The sequence below is a fragment of the Trifolium pratense genome, linkage group LG7 (genome assembly GCF_020283565.1).
Source record: "Trifolium pratense cultivar HEN17-A07 linkage group LG7, ARS_RC_1.1, whole genome shotgun sequence".
Taxonomy (NCBI): domain Eukaryota; kingdom Viridiplantae; phylum Streptophyta; class Magnoliopsida; order Fabales; family Fabaceae; genus Trifolium; species Trifolium pratense.
Genome location: NC_060065.1, coordinates 7288752 through 7309154, shown reverse-complemented (window position 1 = coordinate 7309154; position 20403 = coordinate 7288752). Strand labels below are relative to the sequence as shown.

The following is a 20403-nucleotide window of genomic DNA, read 5'->3' as shown; positions in this document are numbered from 1 at the left end:
TAGTGAAAATTTCTACATTTCCTAGTGATATTTCTATATCTCTTCTCTATTTGTAACAAAAAAAACAAATAATACCATTTGTGAAAAAAAGAAAAGAAAAACATATTACCATAACATAATTGAATTTGCAATTGGTTAATTTTCCAAAAGATTTAATATCAAAATCAATCTCAAATTTTTTTTGAACAATTCGTCAATTTTTTATTTTTTTTTATTAACCTCAGTTCAAACTCAATACCTCTAATTAAGGTGAAAGTGACTTTATCAAATTATATAATATATTTATTTATTGTGAAAACAACTTTAATTCAAAATAATTTTTCATAAAATTTCTTGGGTTCTATTAAGCCACGCAAGCAAACAACAACAGTTATCTATGTGTATGTATCCTTTCAAATCCACATCGCGTCCAGCGAAGCAGAGAGAAAGATAGAGGGAAAATACAGCACAACACCGCACCGCCATCTTCTCCGTCGCGATTGAAATGGTGGACTCTTACGCGCTCGAATTCATAATAACCTCCGTTATCACCATCTTCGCACTCTACAATTTCATTCTCTCTCGTAAGAATCGTTCTGAAGCAGCAACCACTTCAAACACAACCGAGAACATTACAACCGCCACCGGTGAATGTAGATCTTTTAATCCTAACGGAGACGTTGATATCATCATTGTTGGTGCCGGTGTTGCTGGCTCCGCTCTCGCTTACACTCTCGGCAAGGTATTTTACTATTTTCATTTCCTAGTTTCTCTTCTTAGATTATAGAAAATTAAGTTGCTGTGGATTTTGATTTGTGCTTAATTTGATAGAAAAATTAAGTTTCACTTGTTCAAGGAGTGTTTATTGATTTTTAAATTCATTTTTAGTTTCTTCGTTGCTTCAGAATTTAAAATATTATGTTTCTCTATTAAGTTTCTTCATTGCTTCAGATTTTTGAATAAGTTATTTTAAAATTATTAATTTTTTTGCTAACTTTGGGAGAAAATTATTAGGAATAATATGTTTATCTTCTTCATATTGAAATTCAATTTGAAATACTTTGCTTGTATCTGGTTTTATGGAATTATCGATTAGCATGTGTTACCTATGAAGCGCGAACACAGACACAACATGGACACTTACACGTTTGACACCGATAATAACTTATAAAATAATATAATTCAATGTAATTATAATTGTCAGTGCTGTGTCGGTGACAGATACATGTTCGACACTGAGACACGTCTAATCCGAAGAGTGTCTGTGCTTCATAGCGTGTTACTATGAATTACTACAAGGCAGTGTTGATGGGGAAGGGGTATGATAGGGATGATAAAATTAATGGTATCTGTAGATGTCCATATCTAGGTTAAACCCGTTGTGGGTCAGGTTTTAGTTAGGTTTATTGACAGTACATGAAGTTTTTTCCTCCACCACTTATCAATGAAGTGGGGACAGATATTGAGACGTCCATGATCTATGTTTGTGTGCATCTAGTCCAGTTACAATCTACAGCTTTCAATTTATGTCATAACTTTCAATTAAGGTACTTTTGGTACTTGTTTGAGCAGAATACCATGTTGCTGTTATTATAATTTTTTTTTTGTTATGGATAATATAAATAATATTATAAATTTATTTAAGTAGTATTATATTTTAATTTCAAGTAATATATCATCACTTTGTATTACATAAGTTACTTCAAATTAAATTTTCTTATGATTTTCTTAAACAATTTTTATTTACCATATTCTAATTATCAATAGATATCTATGGATATATGTCAAATTTATTTTCATTGATATTTGAATAAGAATGGAAAGTCTTACATGTGGTGGATAGATGCAATTTTCACCCATAGGAGTGGCCAAATGGGTAGTTGAGAATTGTTACCCTGTGCCCGCCCCACTTTTCGATTTCTAAGTACAATAAGTAGTTATGTAATTAAAAACTTAACAGTCAAACACTCTTGTATTCGAAGCAAATATTTTTCTTCTAAGCAAATGTAAATGCAACATCACCTTTGAAAAGACAACCACTAACTTTGTTCTTTTTTTTTCTCCTTCTGTGTGTGCTGCAGGGGGATATTGGATGATTGTAATGATAATCAGTTATAGATAATTAGTAAATAATCAGTTAGAGTTAGTTTTAATTAGTTTGAGGGTGTTTCTTTTAGTTTATTAATTCTCTTGTGAGGGTATTTTAACCTCATTGTTTTTCCTCCTTGTATAAATATCCCTTTGGGGTGACAAAGGGTTCATCAATGAAGTTAAGATTTAGTTTTCCATATTCTTTTTAGGCTAAAACTTGAAAACTGACTCCTAACTATACTTTTGGTCTCAAGGTTCTGAGATACAGCTCAACTGGTGTGGTCCTCCCCTTTTTCCTGTCTTTTTGTCTCCCATTTTATGTTTGTGTTGATCAAGTTGATTCATGACATATTGGAAGTTTTTAATTAAGTACTGTTTTTTTTTTTGAATGTTTAATTAAGTACTGTTTTTTTTTTTAATGTTTAATTAAGTATTGTTTTCTAAAACAGATTCACTATAAACTTTTGATAGTATAACTATTATCTACTGTAGGATGGACGTCGAGTACTTGTTATTGAACGTGATTTGAATGAACCGGACCGAATTGTTGGAGAGTTGCTACAGCCTGGAGGCTATCTCAAATTGATTGAGCTGGGTCTTGAAGGTACTGCAACGCGCAAACTTAACTATGTGTATATGACACATTATTTCTTCAACTTCTACATTCTGGCTGATCTTGAGTGCTGGAGTACACATGATTATTTTTCCTCTTCTTTAATTCCACTTACAACAAAATGGAGAATGATCATGGCTTGTCTATTTTTGCAGATTGTGTGGAGAAAATTGATGCTCAGAAAGTGTTTGGATATGCTCTTTTCAAGGATGGGAAACACACACGACTCTCTTATCCCTTGGAAAAGTTTCACTCAGATATCGCTGGCAGAAGCTTTCACAATGGGCGTTTTATTCAGAGGATGAGAGAGAAGGCTTCCTCCCTTCCCAAGTAATGGTTTCTTCCTTTACTTCACAGTCCTTTTTTGTTGGATATAAAGTTCGGCTTGCTACTGTGTTCTACCTGCCTATGACTCTACATTGCACGCAGGATTTATTTTCTGCAAACTGTTTCATTTGACCTTTTTTTTCTTTTTCTTTTCAATTTCATTCTATTAGTGTCAATTAAGCTGACTTGGATTGATATTTTAAGGATCTTGTTAACGAGATACCTAAGAGGCTAAGGCCATTGGTTAAGACTTAAGAGACTTAAGATAAACTATACTAAATACTTCTAAATCTTTAAAACACAATTATTATGTAATAGTGTTGTTTTCAAACAGTAAATGTTTTCTTTAACATTAAACACTTTTTACTTTATTTCTCCAGTTGTAACTCGTTAACGTTTGTCCTATTATCTTATATCTTATATTATGTAGTGTACGATTGGAGCAAGGAACTGTCACTTCCCTGCTTGAAGAACAAGGTATAATTAAAGGTGTACAGTACAAAACGAAAGATGCTCAGGAATTATCAGCATGTGCACCTCTTACCATTGTTTGTGATGGCTGTTTCTCCAACTTGCGCCGTTCTCTTTGTAATCCTAAGGTGATAAAATTTTCAGCTTAAATATATTTATTATATATGATCTAGTTTTCATTCTACTATGAAGTTACTGAGATGAAATTGTTGCGCTTGATGTGTGGAAATACTAGATTAGATATGATTATGAATGATAGCGTTGGAGAGTTCGGGTAGCATTTATAGTAGATAAGATAGTTGAATATTGACTAAAGTGATTTGGGCATGTGTGGAGGAGACTTTTAAATTCCATAGTAAAGAGAGTAAAATCAGAGGGTAACTCAAATGCTAGTAGTAGAGGAAGACCAAGAAAAACTATAGGACAAACTATCAAGAAAGAATTGGTGGTCGATGATTTGGACATTTGGATAAAGATATGGTCCATGATAGAATATCATAACGTCGTTTGATCCATGTAGTCAACCTTATTGGAATAAGGTTTGGTGGTGGTTGTTTTATGAAGTTATAGGCATCCACAAAACTATAAATATCACATTTTGCATTATTTTCTCCCCACGTCTATTATTGCCAGCCGTCTTTGTAAAAACCAGTAGTCTGTAAACTTCTGGATTACTGATTTTATTTTATTTTTTATCTTTCTATGTTTGCAGGTAGAGGTTCCCTCTTGTTTTGTTGGCTTAGTTTTGGAAAATTGTGAACTTCCATGTGCAAATCATGGTCACGTCATACTAGGAGATCCTTCACCGGTTCTGTTCTATCCCATAAGTAGTACAGAAGTTCGCTGTCTGGTTGATGTTCCTGGTCAGAAGGTTCCATCTATCGCCAATGGTGAAATGGCAATGTATTTGAAGACAGTGGTGGCTCCACAGGTACCATACTTTTGGTTCTACAAGTACAAATTGTTTTTTAGTCTCAGCATTTAATTACTTTACACTCAGTGAGAGCAGGATTAAATTTCACATCCTTGGCTGATAATAAGGGTAAAAATATTGCAGGTTCCCCCTGAGATTCATGATGCTTTCATAGCTGCCGTGGACAAGGGTAACATAAGGACAATGCCTAACAGAAGCATGCCAGCTGCTCCTTATCCTACTCCAGGAGCCCTTTTGATGGGAGATGCATTCAACATGCGCCATCCCCTAACCGGTGGCGGGATGACTGTGGCATTATCTGATATAGTAGTGCTGCGAAATCTCCTCAAGCCTTTGCGTGACCTGAATGATGCACCTAGCCTTTGCAAATACCTTGAATCCTTCTATACCTTGCGTAAGGTAATGACTTAAACTGACGCAACCACCTCTTCACCCTAATTTTTGTTCTTTTTGAATTAAAAAGATGATGCATAAGTATTCATGAACCTTTTTAACTGTGCTGAATGCCTAAGGTATCTTAATCTTTGAATATACAGCCAGTAGCATCCACCATAAATACGTTGGCAGGAGCACTTTACAAGGTTTTTTGCGCATCACCTGATCCAGCCAGGAAAGAAATGCGCCAAGCTTGCTTTGATTATCTGAGTCTTGGGGGTTTATTCTCAGAAGGACCAGTCTCTTTGCTTTCAGGATTAAATCCTCGCCCCTTGAGTTTGGTTCTTCATTTCTTCTCCGTCGCAATATATGGTGTTGGACGTTTATTGTTACCATTTCCTTCCCCTAAACGCATATGGATTGGAGTCCGATTAATTGCTGTAAGTAGGAAGCTTTTGGGATTCATTGTTTTTTTTATAAATTGTTAGAAAACCAACTTTAATTGCTAAAATCATTGTCATTTGGCAGAGTGCATCAGGAATCATCTTGCCCATAATTAAGGCAGAAGGAGTACGTCAAATGTTCTTCCCTGCAACTGTTCCAGCTTATTACAGAACTCCTCCGGCTGCATAAGTTTGTAATCCAGTAAATATGTCTTTAAAAGTCAAAGTGTTTTCAAGATGAATTAGCATTGTTTTAATCAGAAATCTATTGAATTTGATTGAGACACATCAAATGTGTAAACATTCTGGCTTTTAATTTTGATTCTTTATGGAGTCAATATTAAATTGCAGGGTTCTTTGCTTTATTTTTTTTCCAGTTTGAATTTCATATAACATTTTATAGTTGGTTGTTATTTCATCATCATTTGATTGAAACTTCAATAAAAAAAAAATCTTGCAAGAAGTGAAGTCATAATCTTAAGTGGCGTAAAATTATTTTGCCAGACAACAAGTTATAAACCAATAATCATGCAAATATTGATGACAAAACTAGTATGAAAAATGAATATATCGTACAAAGACCAAAATAACATCTTAGCAAAGTGTAAGTGCTACAGAATTTCAGAACTAATTTAAATTCAATATTCAATAAGGGGGCATTCTATAAAATGTTAATCATATAAGAGCTTAAATTTATGACGCTTTTACAAAATTACAATCGAACACAAAAAGGATGCTCTGTATAAATTTTCTATGAACTATTTTGAGAAATTCATAAAAATAAATTGAAAATTGCTTATGAACATATCATAAGCTATATTTATTAGTTCTTCCAAACACTTGTTATACAGATGCTTATCTCATAAGATAAATTTATAAAAAAAAACTCTTCCAAACAGCACTTAATTGTGTCCATCTCTGTCTATAGCTTCCATATTCAACCTTTGAATGTTTGCCGGCTGCGTTCAAACATGGCAATGGCATTGCCTCTCAATGAAGTTGCGCTGACTACAATGTAATATTATTCCGAGATTTTCTTTGTACATCTCAGATGAGTTACATATCTGTTATGTGTCAATTCTGTTAATTGAAGCATAGAGACAAAATTAAACTGCTATGATCAGTATAATCAATGCATAAAACACACATAAGTTAAAACACTTTTAAGATCGTACAAGGTAGTTTTTCTAGTTAATATTTGGTTTCAGAAACAAACAAGTGATTGAGAAAGAAAGTACTAGTGCAAGCAAATTGTATCCAACATTATATGTAGCAATAATAATGACAGTTGTGAGAAAATAATTTGACTAGTATGAACTATGAAAGAGCTCAAACTGCATACAGAAGGTGAATTATTAAGCGATCACTACTAAGACCACAATACAGAGGTATTACATTTTGGAATTCTAATTAATTAAATACATATCTTAAATAGACGAATTTCCAAAACACACAAAAAAAAAAACTCTAATGATTGCAGAAATATTATTTGCAGCAAATTCATAATTTATCTGAATGAAAATTAAATGAATAAATAATGAACTCTATTAATTACTTGGAATACCTTACATCCTTTCCTGTTCAGAGTTTGACAATTACTGATTGTGGTTCTTCCTTTCCTCTTTTATGGCCTCGAATGAAGACATCACTTCTTTGAACTTAGCTTCAGCAACGTCTGCCATTATCCCATCCATGATTATGTGATTAATAATACCGAAGTTTGAGATTACAAGATCTTATGCACAGAAAATAAGTCAAGACCTACCTTTATTATCCTGGTTCTGATCAGGATGATACTCTTTTGCCTTTGTCCTAAATGCTGACTGCAAAAGTAAGAGGATAATTAAGAAACGAAACAAAAACAAAGTAACAAGGGAATGTAAGAAAGAGAGCAATAAGAAACAGTATCAACAATATCAGAATACTTAATAATCTGAAGGGAAAACAAGCTACAGGACATCAAATCAGGATAGAAGTCACTGAAATACTGTACGAATAAGATGGAACACTGCACTCTCTAGCAAGGCAAATAGTTGTAATATGTACATAAATTATGGTTTTACTACTCTACAATGGGATAATTATGAAACTAGTTGTTCAAGAATAGTGCTCAAACACAGTCTATGCAGTAAATTATAGAAGTTTCCATTCTGGTCATATCAAAAACACCAAAAGTAAAATGGGATGAAACACTTGTATCAAGATGATTGTGATGCACATAGCAATTGACAGAGACAAACAAAGAAAAATACCAACAGAAAGCTAAATTGAGTTTGAGAAAATAAAGCTACCTTAATCTCAGCATCTGAATATGGTGCTTTCCTAAACCTGAAGTCCACCAGAAAGCTAAATTTAATGGCTAATCTTGAAAGAAAAACAAGCATGCTAACTTCATTTACAGATAGCACATAATCATGTACATGTCTTTAAGCATTTACAAAGTTACAGTTTAAGCAAAATTTGGAAACTCCATTCACATATACTGATGGTGCAAGTTGCAACTATTACTAGGTACCAAAATCACATGTACTTCTTTAGGTTTAAAGTACATACTGTTTAAAATTACATGTAATTGACGGCTCTGGATTTACCATGTAAGCATGTATTAACCCATAGAGTATAAGGCATTTTCTTCATCAATACAGTTCTCATTTGTTTTCCTTTCTATAATCTATAATGAAAACAGTTATCTTGTACTTCCTAAGGTAATATATGTAAACAAAGCACAATATTTACTCTAAAACTACAAATTAAATGGACAATTGTCTTAGATTTCTGTGAGTACCTGTCAAGACCCAAAACTGAGTAGTGATGTGATAATGCATAGTTTCCACTCTCTCTTGGAGTTTCTCGATAATTAGTCCTCCTATCTCTGTATGAAGCATCAGTCTTCCAATACCAATCTTCTCTTTCGAAATGTTGATGATATTGGCCCGTACCATTTTGTTCCCTCCAGCTTTCATAGCCTCTTTTGTGTTTATTTCTTTCTCTGTTAAACACGTTTTGCATACGCCTTATTCGTTCCTACAAAGAGCAGATGGAAAATCGCCTAGTGAGTAGTGATGCAGAATACATGGGCACATTTATAGATAATTGCATTATATAGGAATTAATATGTTGTTTTTAGGTTATTTTTCCCCCTCTCATATTAGAGATCTTTCATCGTTTTTAGAAATACATCCTGCCTAGACGAGCCCTTTTTATTTTTTGGCAGAGTACACAAGGAGAGAAGTATAAATGGTGGAAGCAATGCAGGCAACTAGGCAGCTACACCCAAATTAGTGTGAAGGAGGAGGCGAGACATAGGTCCTTAACCTATTGAGCCAAGCACAAAGTTGTGTGAGGAACAAATTGGTCATAAATGTAAAGGCTGATATGGGGATACAAGAGCTTTTGTTTTCTGTTTTACTATAATATACCTTGGCACCTCGCTTAGTCCCTTTCAAGTGCCGAGAGTTAAAAAGGACTCAATCCACAACAAAATGATATCTCACTCCAGCTACAAAGGGACCTTGGCGGGGACTATTTTAGTTTATTATCATGTTTGCCTAGATGACAAGGCTATGTTAGTTAATAAAATACCAATTCATATCAGTATCTAAAAGACTAAAACCCAATAAGAGCGAATACGTTGCCCTAAGAATACTTTATGTTTATTTTTCTGGTCAGAGTAGTCCCTTCTAAGTTTATTGTTATAGATCACCGAAGCTTACACTAAAAATTTCATTTCTTTCTATCTTCCTATAAAGCAGTAAAATTTATCTTACTCCCAAAACATCACAATTCGTCTTTCTAACGAAATTACAGCTACACTAGATCAAGTCTTAGCATTTAAAATTCGAACAATAATGCAATATAAAGTTGATCAAGACATTTGACAACGACGATAATAAAACTTACCACTCTTTCCATTTCCTCCTCATACTCCTCTTGCATTCGCTTATTATGCTTTCTCCACGCCTCTTCCTGAAAAGCTGTTCTATAAGAACTACCACTTTTTCCTTTCCATGCTTGAGACCTACTTACCTACATTAAAAGAGATAAAAAAAAACACACACACACACAGAATCAGTTTCACCATTGACCAAAAAACCTAGATTCCTCAGTTATTCAACATGAGTAAAATAAAATAAAAAAAAAACAAATTTTGAAATTAGAAATTAAATAAAATTGTTAAATTTGAAGTGTAAATGAATCAATCACCTGAAGAGAGAACCATTCAACAGTTTTTCGCACCTGACCAAACTGAAATTTGAAATTAGGAAAAAAATTATAATCGAATTAACATAAACCTAAAATTGGAATGAGAAAAACAGAGAAATCTTGAAGCTTACGACGAGAGTAGCGGCGGTGGCGCCAATTAAGCCGAAGAGAACAGCACCCCAAATTTTAGGGTCATCGGAATCCTCTTTCTTCTTCATTTCTTGTTCGTGAATAAAATTAGCATTCAATAATAGAACGAATTTCAGAACCCAAACTCATAATAATATTTCTTCTTCTTCGCGTTTATTCTCCGATTTCGAATTCAAAGTTACTACACAAGTTTGTTTATTTGTTTACAAACCCTCTCTGAATCTTTCCTTTGTTTTCTTCAATGTTAATTTCAGATATTTTTTATTTTACTTTTTTGACCGGGAGGGAAATCCAGATATTTATAACTTATCCTTTTTAGGAATTTTCAAATTAAATTATTTTATTTAAATTCTTGACCAAAATTCAATTATTTATAACTTATTCTTTGTTTTCCCGTCTTTGTGCGGTGTTCATTTGTTTCAGGTTGAAGGATTAGATCCGATCAAGTACAAATCTATTCAATGTCGACTTTTGTGTCATCAACGCTGCAGATCTGGGGACATGGACATTCCAGACACTTCAATATAGTCATATATGTAGGCTTATGTAATTTGTCGTTTTATGCTATTAACATGGATGCTGTGAATTTGTTTGCAGATTCATCCTTTTTGTTTTTAGCAAATTTGAATTTGTATTACATCGATGTACTCTATCAGTTTGAATGAATGAATATCCTTTAATTTTAGTAAAAAAAAAAAAAAAAACTAGTCTAATTTCAAACATTAGTTTATCATGATTCATGACCATAATTTTAATGACAAACTAACTAATTGCTCTAACGATCTTAACTAGTCTAACTCTCCTCAAAACAATGTTGTATCTAGTGTAGTAAAGTTATTATTTTTCTTGTTACTAAAAAATTTAGAGTGAGGTTAGGAGATTATGCATTTAAGGTATAAGAAAAACTTTATGACTTTTTTTTTACAATAAAAACTTTGTGAATTTACAACGATAACAAGAAGATGAGCTTCCATGAATGAGGAAGCAAAGAGCAGAAGAAGAAAGAGAAATGGAAAAGGATTTTTATTGAATGTTAATCGAATAGTTTGTTACAATTGATGACTATAGCTATATATACAAGTTTGTTGTTATGCTAACTAACTTTATTACAGCTGTAAAGCATCAAAACTAAATGCTAAGAACTAGTATCTTGACAGTCCCCCTCAAGCTGAGGCCTATAGATGTCAAGTAGGCCTAGCTTGGTAAGCAACCTGTGAAAATTGGCTGGGTGCAAAGCCTTGGTCATGATGTCTGCAAGTTGCTGAAAACCAGACACAGGGAGTAGCTTCATAAGCCCAGCTTGCAACCGTTCCCTCACCACATGACAGTCGATATCCAAGTGCTTAGTTCTCTCATGGAAAACGGGATTGGATGCTATGTGAATAGCACTTTGACTGTCACAATACAATGAAGGCTGCTGAATGAGTGTAACCTGCAAGTCTCTAAGCAAGTATGTAAGCCATTGTAGCTCACAAGTTCCAGATGCAAGGGCTCTGTACTCTGCTTCAGAGGAAGATCTAGAAATAGTTTGTTGCTTTTTAGACTTCCAACATATCAAAGAACTACCGAGAAAGAAGCAGTAACCTGTAATAGATCTTCTTGTATCCACACAGCCACCCCAATCTGCATCGGTAAAGCCTACTAATTGTGTGTCAGAGCTGCGGGGAAAGTATAAACCAGAACCAGGACAGCCTTTGAGATATCTCAGGACCTTGTGTGCAGCTTTATAATGAAGCTGAGTAGGACAATCAAGAAACTGACACAGTTGTTGTACAGGAAAAGCAATGTCAGGCCTAGTGTTAGTTAGATACAAGAGCTTTCCTACAAGAGTCCTGTATCCAGTGATGTCAGTGTAAGGTGCACTATCATCATGATGTAGTTTAAGACTAGGATCCATAGGAATGCTCGAAGGTTTGCATCCTAAGTCACCAGTTTCAGCAAGAAGGTCAAGACAATATTGTCTTTGACTAAGAGTGATGCCTTTGGTGGAGTGAGCCACTTCTAACCCTAAGAAAAACTTCAGAATTCCAAGATCCTTAATACCAAAAGTGTGATGCAGCTCATTTTTAATGTTGGTGATTTCTGCCATACTATCACCAGTCAAGACAATATCGTCTACATACACCAATAGTGCAGTAAAACTATCTGAAGTCTTCTTTACAAAGAGTGTAGGATCAGAAGGAACTTGTATAAAATGATGTGAAATGAGAAATTGTGAAAGTTTTTCATACCATTTTCTGCTTGCCTGTTTCAGCCCATAGAGAGACTTGGTGAGTTTACACACTTTGTCTGTAGCAAAACCTTCCAAACCTTGTGGAATTTGCATGTAGACATCCTCACATAACTCACCATGCAAGAAAGCGTTATTTACATCCAATTGATGCACAAACCAGTTTCTAATCGAAGCAATAGCAAGTACAACTCTGATAGTTGTCATCTTTGCTACGGGTGAAAATGTTTCAAAGTAATCGATGCCTTCAACTTGATTATATCCCTTAGCTACTAAGCGTGCTTTGTATCGTTCAATGCTACCATCTGATTTTCTTTTAATTTTGTATACCCATTTACTTCCAATGGGTTTAACTCCAGTTGGTAAAGAGACAATAGTCCAAGTTTTGTTTTGTTCCAGTGCCTGTAACTCAGATTGCATGGCCTTAACCCAATGTTCATGTTTACAAGCCTCAAAATAAGAAGTGGGTTCAGTTTCAGTCATCAAAGATAAGGTGTAGGTCAGTTGTTGAGAAGATATGTGATTATGACTGGTGTAGTTTGATATAGGATATTTAGTGGAGTGTGCTATGCCATGGCAAACATAGTCAGCAAGATGAGAAGGAGGTTTAGTTATTCTAGTAGATTTTCGAAGAGGTGGTGGATTAGGAGGTTGTATGGACTGTGAGGGTTCATTTTGTTGTATGGATTGTGAGGGTTCAGTTTGTTGTATGGATTGTGAAGGTTCAGTTTGTGGTACAGGAGATTCAGTTGAAGGAATAGGTTCATCGGGTTCAATGGCAGTAGGTGTAGCATCATTATTAGTAGGATTGACAGTGGTATAAGGGATAGGATCAATAGGTGGTACAAAAAACTCCCAATTGGTTTGTGACTTGGGCTGAGAAGTATAAGGAAAAATAAGTTCTTCAAATTGAACATTTCTGGAGACAACAACTTCAGAAGAATGTAAGTCCAAAGCAACAAAACCTTTTGTGCCTGACTTGTATCCCAAAAAAACACATTTCCTAGCTCGGTGATCAAGTTTCAATCTGTGAGCATCATTGGTGGAAACATAGCACAAACAGCCAAATATTCTGAGCATGGAGATATCTGGTAACTCTTTATGAAGCTTGTGATAAGGTAGATCTCCTTCAATAACCACAGAAGGCATTCTATTCATGAGATATACAGAATGGAGGACTGCATAACCCCAATACTTGGCTGGCAGATGTGACTGTATGAGTAAGGCTCTGGCAATAGCTAAAATGCTTTGATGTTTTCGTTCCACTCTCCCATTCTGTTGGGGAGTGTAGACACAACTAGTCTGATGAACAATCCCTTTAGAGGCATAGAAGGAAGGGATAGAAAACTCTGGCCCATTATCACTTCTTACTATCTTAACGGTAGAATCAAATTGGTTTTCAACAAGCTGAATGAAGTGTTGAACATGGGAAGCAACTTCATTTTTGCCTTTTAACAAAATGACCCAAGTGAATCTACTAAAATCATCTACAATGGTAAGGAAGTATTTATGGCCATGTAAGGTAGCAGTGGAGTAGGGTCCCCATATATCCATATGTAGTAAGTCAAAGCATTTAGTAGTTTGACTAGTACTCAAAGAATAAGAAAGTTTCTTTTGCTTTGCTAAATGACACACATCACAAACACAGTCTTTATTGATACTAATGGAAGGGTACAACTTATGCATTATTTCTAATCTAGTATCAGAAGCATGACCAAATCGAAAGTGCCATAAGGCTGACTGAGGAATTGAAAAGAAAGTACAAACGGTACCTGAACTAAGGGAATGAACAGAAGCATTAGTACCTTCCAAGTAGTAGAGACCATTAAGCTTTTTACCCGAACCAATCATCTTCTGTTGAGAATTGTGGATAGTGCACACATTAGAGGCAAAAGTGAAAGTACAGGCTAACTGATGTGTGACTTTTGACACAGAAATCAAATTATATGTGAAGTGTGGTAGGTAAAGGACATTGGTCAAAACAAGAGTGTTAGTGATGTGTATATCCCCAATTATGTCTGTTGTTACTGTAGAGCCATTAGGCAACCTAACAGGTATGGGTGGAACCTTTGTATAGTGACTAAACATGTTGAGAGAGTAACAAGCATGATCAGTTGCGCCACTATCTATTATCCACAAAGAGGCAGATTTAGACAAAGCATTGAGAGAAGCGGTACCTCGAGTTTCCTCTGTAGGAGAGCTAGAAGATGCAGTAGTGAATTGATGAAGTTGAGAAGGAGCACTTGGCTTATGATTCTTCAATAGACTTCTAAGAGCTTCCAATTCTGCAGCACTCAAACCCAGTGAATTAGTCCCCTTAGCCTCAACAGGCTTGGCCTCTGAACTGGTAGAAGCAATGTAACTAGCCATGGCAGTCTTAGGAGGTGAAGAACCATCACGAAACTTGAAGCCAGGAGGATAACCATTCTTACGATAGCAAATCTCGATAACGTGGCCTTTCTTACCACAAAAAGTACAAGGTTTATCGCCGTAAGGATTGCTGTTGTGCGCATTCTTACCCTTGGAAGAGACAGCCCTCGTTCCATAAGCCAGATTGAGTTCAACCTGTGTAGCTTCAACCGTTTCCAAACCATTGAAGGATTCATGTTGAATGATCATGGAAAACGCAGAATTGATATCGGGAAAAGGCTCCATAATCAAGATTTGGGAACGAATAACAGCATAATGATCATTGAGACCAGTAAGAAAAATAAGAACAAGATCTTCTTGCCTGAGTTTGCGCGCATTGCGTATTCCTTCACATTGACATCGAGCAAGACAGGTACAGGTTGGAATTGGGCGAAAAACATCCAATTCTTCCCAAATTCCACGCAATTTGGTGAAATAATCACTGACAGAAGAAGCATCTTGACGAAGTGCGTACAATTCACGCTGAAGACTAGCGATGCGAACGTGATCCGCACGAGAAAAACGAGTTTTGAGATCGATCCAAGCAGATGAAGCGAGATCGTAGTACACGATGCTTTGAGCAATTGAAGCCGTTACAGAATTCTGAATCCAAGATAGTACCAAATTATTACAACGCAACCACGATTCATACATACCGTCAGATTCAATCGGCATCGGAGAAGATCCATCGAGGAAACGAAGCTTGTTCTTCGTGATAATCGCTTTCTTCATAGATCGGGCCCAGGAATGGTAGTTCTTGCCATCAAGAACCGGATTAACAAGAGGAAGAGCAGGATTTTCAGAAGGATGGATGTAGTAAGGGTTTTGAGAGTGATCGATCGGAGCGGGGAAGATCGGAACCTCTGCCGGAAAAGGACTGCTGCGCACCATGGCTGAACAGAGTGTGCAGCTTCAGGCTCTAGATACCATAACAAGAAGATGAGCTTCCATGAATGAGGAAGCAAAGAGCAGAAGAAGAAAGAGAAATGGAAAAGGATTTTTATTGAATGTTAATCGAATAGTTTGTTACAATTGATGACTATAGCTATATATACAAGTTTGTTGTATGCTAACTAACTTTATTACAGCTGTAAAGCATCAAAACTAAATGCTAAGAACTAGTATCTTGACAAACGATTTATAAAGATTTATACATTTACATTCATATGTCTACATCCAAAAACATTAATATGACTCAAACTAACAACCTCTTAAATATCTTCATTAATTGTTGTTCATGATGATGGGAAGTGAATGCAAGGCGGCTGTTATATAAAAGAAAGAAAATTGCTTTTCACAGGGCTGGCCACGTCTTGGTGGCAATTCACACAGATGGTGAGCCTCCTGTTCGAGTGACTAAACTAATTATCTCCTGGCCACGACAACTTTTTTGCAGCAACAAATACAAAAAGATTAGTCTTACGTGGAAGGAAAAAGAAAATATCGATAAAAACTTAAAAAGAATTGAAATATGGTTGTTACAACTATTTCCAGGTTCGGAGTCAATTATGCATGTGAGGGAAAGATATTAGCATCCATCACATTCATTGTACTTAGCGAGAACATTCTCATTAGCTTAGGATTAAAATGTGTTTCTTAAATTTGTTTGCATGTTTTTTTATTAATTATTGGAATTATTTACAAGAGGGAAAAAAGTTAATTTTTTATTATTGTGCTCGACAAGAGTAGTCTCTTCCTCCTACGTATCTCTCGGTATGATGGAGAAATAAAAGCTACGTAGTTATGGGGTATAAAATGTTTTGTGGGTTTGTTGATGTTAGAGAACAATGTTTTGAGTTGCATTCTGGTGCTCAAGAATAATAATAATAATAATAATAATAATAATAATAATAATTATTATTATTATTATTATTATTATTATTATTATTCCCGCTAGTAATAATAGTAATGATATAATTTTTATTATTACTAGCGAGTTAGGCAGGCGTGTTCTGCGCCTACATGTGTCTAACTTATGTTCAAGAAAAAAAATATATGTCTTGTGTTATGGTCAGTTTGTTGATAAAAGTTTTTTGCTGCTAAAAAAAATGTCTTATGTTATGGTGAGTTTGTTAATAAAAGATTTTTGTTGCTACTAAAAAAAATTAAGGTTATTGTTGGTATTATGAAAAGTTCATACAAAAACTCATATCCTCTTTATATATAGTATAGAATAGAATACATATAAATTAGTATAATAATAATAGTAATAACATTAAAGATAAAAATAAAGATGATAATTAAGGAAATAAAAGGGGACAAATAAAAAAAACTTTAACTTTTAGTCAACTAAATTGACTTGAACTTTGACCGCACGAACTATACATACACATAAAATATGCGTCAATTTAAATGATAAAAAGAATAGATGAAAAAATAAACTAATACACCAATTACTTTCTCTAAGCCAAGCTGCTCTAATTACATGACTGAGCTAAGCTAATCTACTTACACGGCTTGCTAGACTACTAATTGGATTAGTAAATCCTTAATCTAACTCTATTACAAGAAATCATAATCTTACATAGCAAGCCGATCAAAAAAAATAAAATACTCTTACATAGCAAGAACATATTTCGCTATATAAACAATAAAATACCCGAGTGAAGCTTAGTGGAGCAGAAAGAGGGCGAATTAGGGTAGCGAGAATCGGTGGCGGATCCAGGACCTCAGGTCAGTGGGTGTAAAGTTTTTAATTTCAACAAATAATTTTTATAAAATATAAATTAAAACAAAAACTTAGTAAAAAATATATAAATATTCAAATTAGAGTGAGCTCATATGTATAATTATTTATATTATAGTGTGGTTATCTCAATAAATATCAAATTTGCACCAAATAAATTCATCAATCACCATAGCATCTTGGCGATCTTATTACATATTAACCCGTGAACGTGGGTTTGATCCCGCTTAAGTTGGATTTTTTTTATTTAAGAATTACAGTATTTGAATAATAGTAAGAAGATAATAAATAAAGTGAAATGCTGTCAAAAAAATCAAGATGAGAGTAAATAAGAGTAATCCAATGGGGAGGGTTGTTGCAAAGGGTGCAGCCTAATTTATTGAGGGGGTGCAAAAATAAAAAATTAGAATAACAAGTGTAGTTATTAACAATTGAGAGGGTGCAGTAGCCCACCCTGGACTTAAGGTAGATCCGCCCCTGGCGAGAATAGATTTGGTTAATTTTGGAGCTATCGAAAGGGTTTTAGAGAGGGAGTTGAATTTTAGAGAAGGCGAATTAGAGAGTGAGTGAGTTTGTGGTTTTTTTCATATTCACTATTACTCCATTCTGTTTTACGTCTCTTTTTGTTATTTTTATTTCTCTCTTCTTTTTCTTTTTTTATAAATATTTTTGGCATCAACTTTACTTTGATCTTTTGACTTTTTCTCATTCGATTTTATTTTCTATGTTATAAGATATCTTATTGAAATCACCTTTATTTTCTATGTTTTGATTTCCAATAACAAAATATTATTTTTAATGTTTTTAATCCTGACTTTTGGATTTGTTTTTGCCACATGTTATTAATCTATATATTGAAAAAGGAGTAAATGGAGGATGCTAATTGTTCATGAACTGAACCAAACTATATGATTTATGGACTAATCCAAAACTATTTTCATCTAATATCGGTTTCGTTTAGAACTAGTTTAGATTTAGTGTGGATCCGGTTTATAATAAAAACAAGTTTTTTTTTTTTTAAAAAAAAAAAATTCATTTTTAAATTCATTTTATAGAATTGGTATTAAGATTTTGCATGGCCCGACTTTGTTATGGTCTAAGAGTAACTTTTGAAACAAAGTTAGTAAGACCTTTACAAATAAACTAAGGAAAATGCTAATGAGTATTCCCGGGGCACTGATTAAGCTTATTAATAAGGAAATTCTGTCAACACCTTAAAAATATAAAAAGTTACTTTTCAAATATTAACTTTAATCTTTTATTTCCATTTTTTGTATGCTTAACAAGTGCCCCGATGACTAATCTAGTTGAGCTAAGGGTTAACGAGCAGAAAGTCTAGGGTTCAAGTCCCAACAAAGCAGAAAAAACGAACATAACATTGTAATACTAACAACTAACATTGCTTATAAAAAAACTGCCTCGAGGACATTGTTTATCATGACCCAAAAATTAAAGTAGTTGGGTGATTTTTATCGTAAAACTATTTTTATGTTAAATGACCTGTTTGTTAAGGCACTAGGTTTGGTCTAATGGTGAGAGGTTTAAGTAGTACACTATAGGTCCTGGATTCGATCCCTAGTTTATTGTAAAAAAAAAAAGAAGACCTTTTGTTAAAATTTGACTTTATTATAAATTATCATAATAAATAAATAAAACATTAAAAATAAAAATATGAATGCTTTTTTAAAAAAACTACTGATCTATTTTATCACTAACAATATTTTGACAACATAATTTATTTAGTTCGCGATAAAAAAAAAATTTAAATTAATCTGCGGTTCATAAAAATAGAGGTACTAAAAATACTCATATTTTATAAAAAGTTTTTAAAATATGAACTATTCAATATTATGGAGATTAAAATTATCATAATTTGTTAGAAAATAAACATAAAAAAAACGTTTTTTTTTTTGACGGTATAAAAGAACGTTATTCTGACCAAAAAAAAAAAAAAAAAAAAAAAAAAAAAAAGAACGTTATTTTATAGGATCTAAAGTTATATTTAGTTATATGAATATTTTAAATGAAATTGCAATATAAAACAAAAGTAGAATGATATAAGATGTTGAGTGCCTGCATGTTAGACTGTTGATATTTGTAATGTTTGTTGCTTTTTCTTATGAATGAAGTAGTTTTAAGCAGAACATCATTTTATTATTTGTGTCATTAATTATCTTCACTTAATTACTTAACAATCAAGACAAATTTGAAAAGAAGATATGTTTTTCTGCTACTACTGGTTTGAAAAGAACAAAAGAATAAAAAGGAAAAAATGTCCTAAGGAAAGTCACCCACTCACATTGCATATGCTAGTTGATTAGTTGTACAAGTTGTTCTTCTCAATTAGCTATATAAGTTTTAATAGTTTTATATACTCCTTGATGTAATTTATTTCTCATTATCATTATGATTTTCATTTTACTTTTCTCTACTTTTTTCCTATCAATGGATAATAGTAATATCAAGAGGTGTAGAATAACAATATCAAGTATAATTGTTTTTGTCTCAAATTTATTGTTCAACATACGTTTATATAAACGTATCTAAACATAAATTATTTTACACGTATAGCTCATTTTTTTAATAAAAATCACTTTTATATAAGCAATTCAGTTAAAACAAATTTTTGTGATGGTATAACCAAACCCACATTGAGAATATGCATCATTTCAATCACTTATTACTCCAACAACATATGGTATGTTGACTTGGGTATGGTGCCTTTGCAGGCACTCAATTCACCACTCTTATCCTCTAAGATAAGAGGAGTTGACACTTTCAACTAAAAAGAAATAAGTAAGCAGGCTTAGAATGTTCGGGACAAAGCAAGAATCTATTGACAAATTAAGTCATTACATTATCTTTGTTTAGGTAGATTTACAAAAAAGAAAAATAATAAATTAATTATTTCAATGGTTTGGATAAGAAGAGAAATAAGGAAAGAGAGAAATATAATGGTTAGTAATTGCCAAAAATAAATCTCTCCATATTAGGAGAAATTTGTGTGATAAGAAGTGAAATAAACAATTTTACAACAATATCTTCATTCAACTAGTTAATTTTCTTGTAAAAAAGATAAATTTATTATTTTCTCATTTTTATTAATTTCTCTCTTCTCACTTTTTCATTCATCCAAATCATCATGTTAGTATATTGATTGAATTATGCAACTTTTCAATCACTCAAATATATATATTTTTTGACAAAATTATGATAAACAAAAAATCCAGCTTTGTATGATTAAAAGTAAATGTTTGTTGTGTGTGTAAAATGTGAATGTTTCAAATGATTTACTAAAATATTGATGACATTGAAATGAAATAATACATCATTAATTATTTCCATCTCACTTTTTTTGAGAACCAAATTTAAAGCATTGATCCATTAGAAACATTGAAGTGAAATTTGGTACATAGTATATACCAAGGCACCCACATATATGATGTGATGTAACTTTTTATAAAAATTCTAGACCGTCTAGCTAGCATTACA

General features: G+C 33.4%; 2 protein-coding genes across 5 annotated transcripts; one reads left to right on the top strand and one right to left on the bottom strand.

Annotated features, from left to right (window-relative positions):
* Positions 1 to 305: 305 nt before the first annotated feature.
* LOC123894256 (squalene monooxygenase SE1-like) lies at positions 306 to 5598 on the top strand. Its single transcript, XM_045944207.1, has 8 exons — positions 306 to 721; positions 2563 to 2674; positions 2839 to 3013; positions 3441 to 3609; positions 4194 to 4412; positions 4539 to 4814; positions 4952 to 5230; positions 5319 to 5598. Exons 1-8 carry the CDS (start codon positions 485 to 487, stop codon positions 5421 to 5423), a joined length of 1572 nt encoding a protein of 523 aa, XP_045800163.1. The 5' UTR covers positions 306 to 484; the 3' UTR covers positions 5424 to 5598.
* A 279-nt stretch (positions 5599 to 5877) lies between these two features.
* LOC123894262 (dnaJ homolog 1, mitochondrial-like) lies at positions 5878 to 9856 on the bottom strand. 4 transcript variants are annotated; one of them, XM_045944212.1, is made up of 8 exons: positions 9568 to 9856; positions 9437 to 9478; positions 9134 to 9259; positions 8019 to 8257; positions 7525 to 7561; positions 6999 to 7056; positions 6798 to 6908; positions 5878 to 6313 (listed from the first exon to the last, which is right to left on the bottom strand). In XM_045944212.1, exons 1-7 carry the CDS (start codon positions 9652 to 9654, stop codon positions 6829 to 6831), a joined length of 669 nt encoding a protein of 222 aa, XP_045800168.1. In that variant the 5' UTR covers positions 9655 to 9856; the 3' UTR covers positions 5878 to 6313; positions 6798 to 6828. The 4 variants fall into 4 exon arrangements, with proteins under 4 accessions (XP_045800168.1, XP_045800170.1, XP_045800171.1 ...); XM_045944214.1 differs by having other exon boundaries at positions 5878 to 6297; XM_045944215.1 differs by having other exon boundaries at positions 6803 to 6908.
* Positions 9857 to 20403: the final 10547 nt, after the last annotated feature.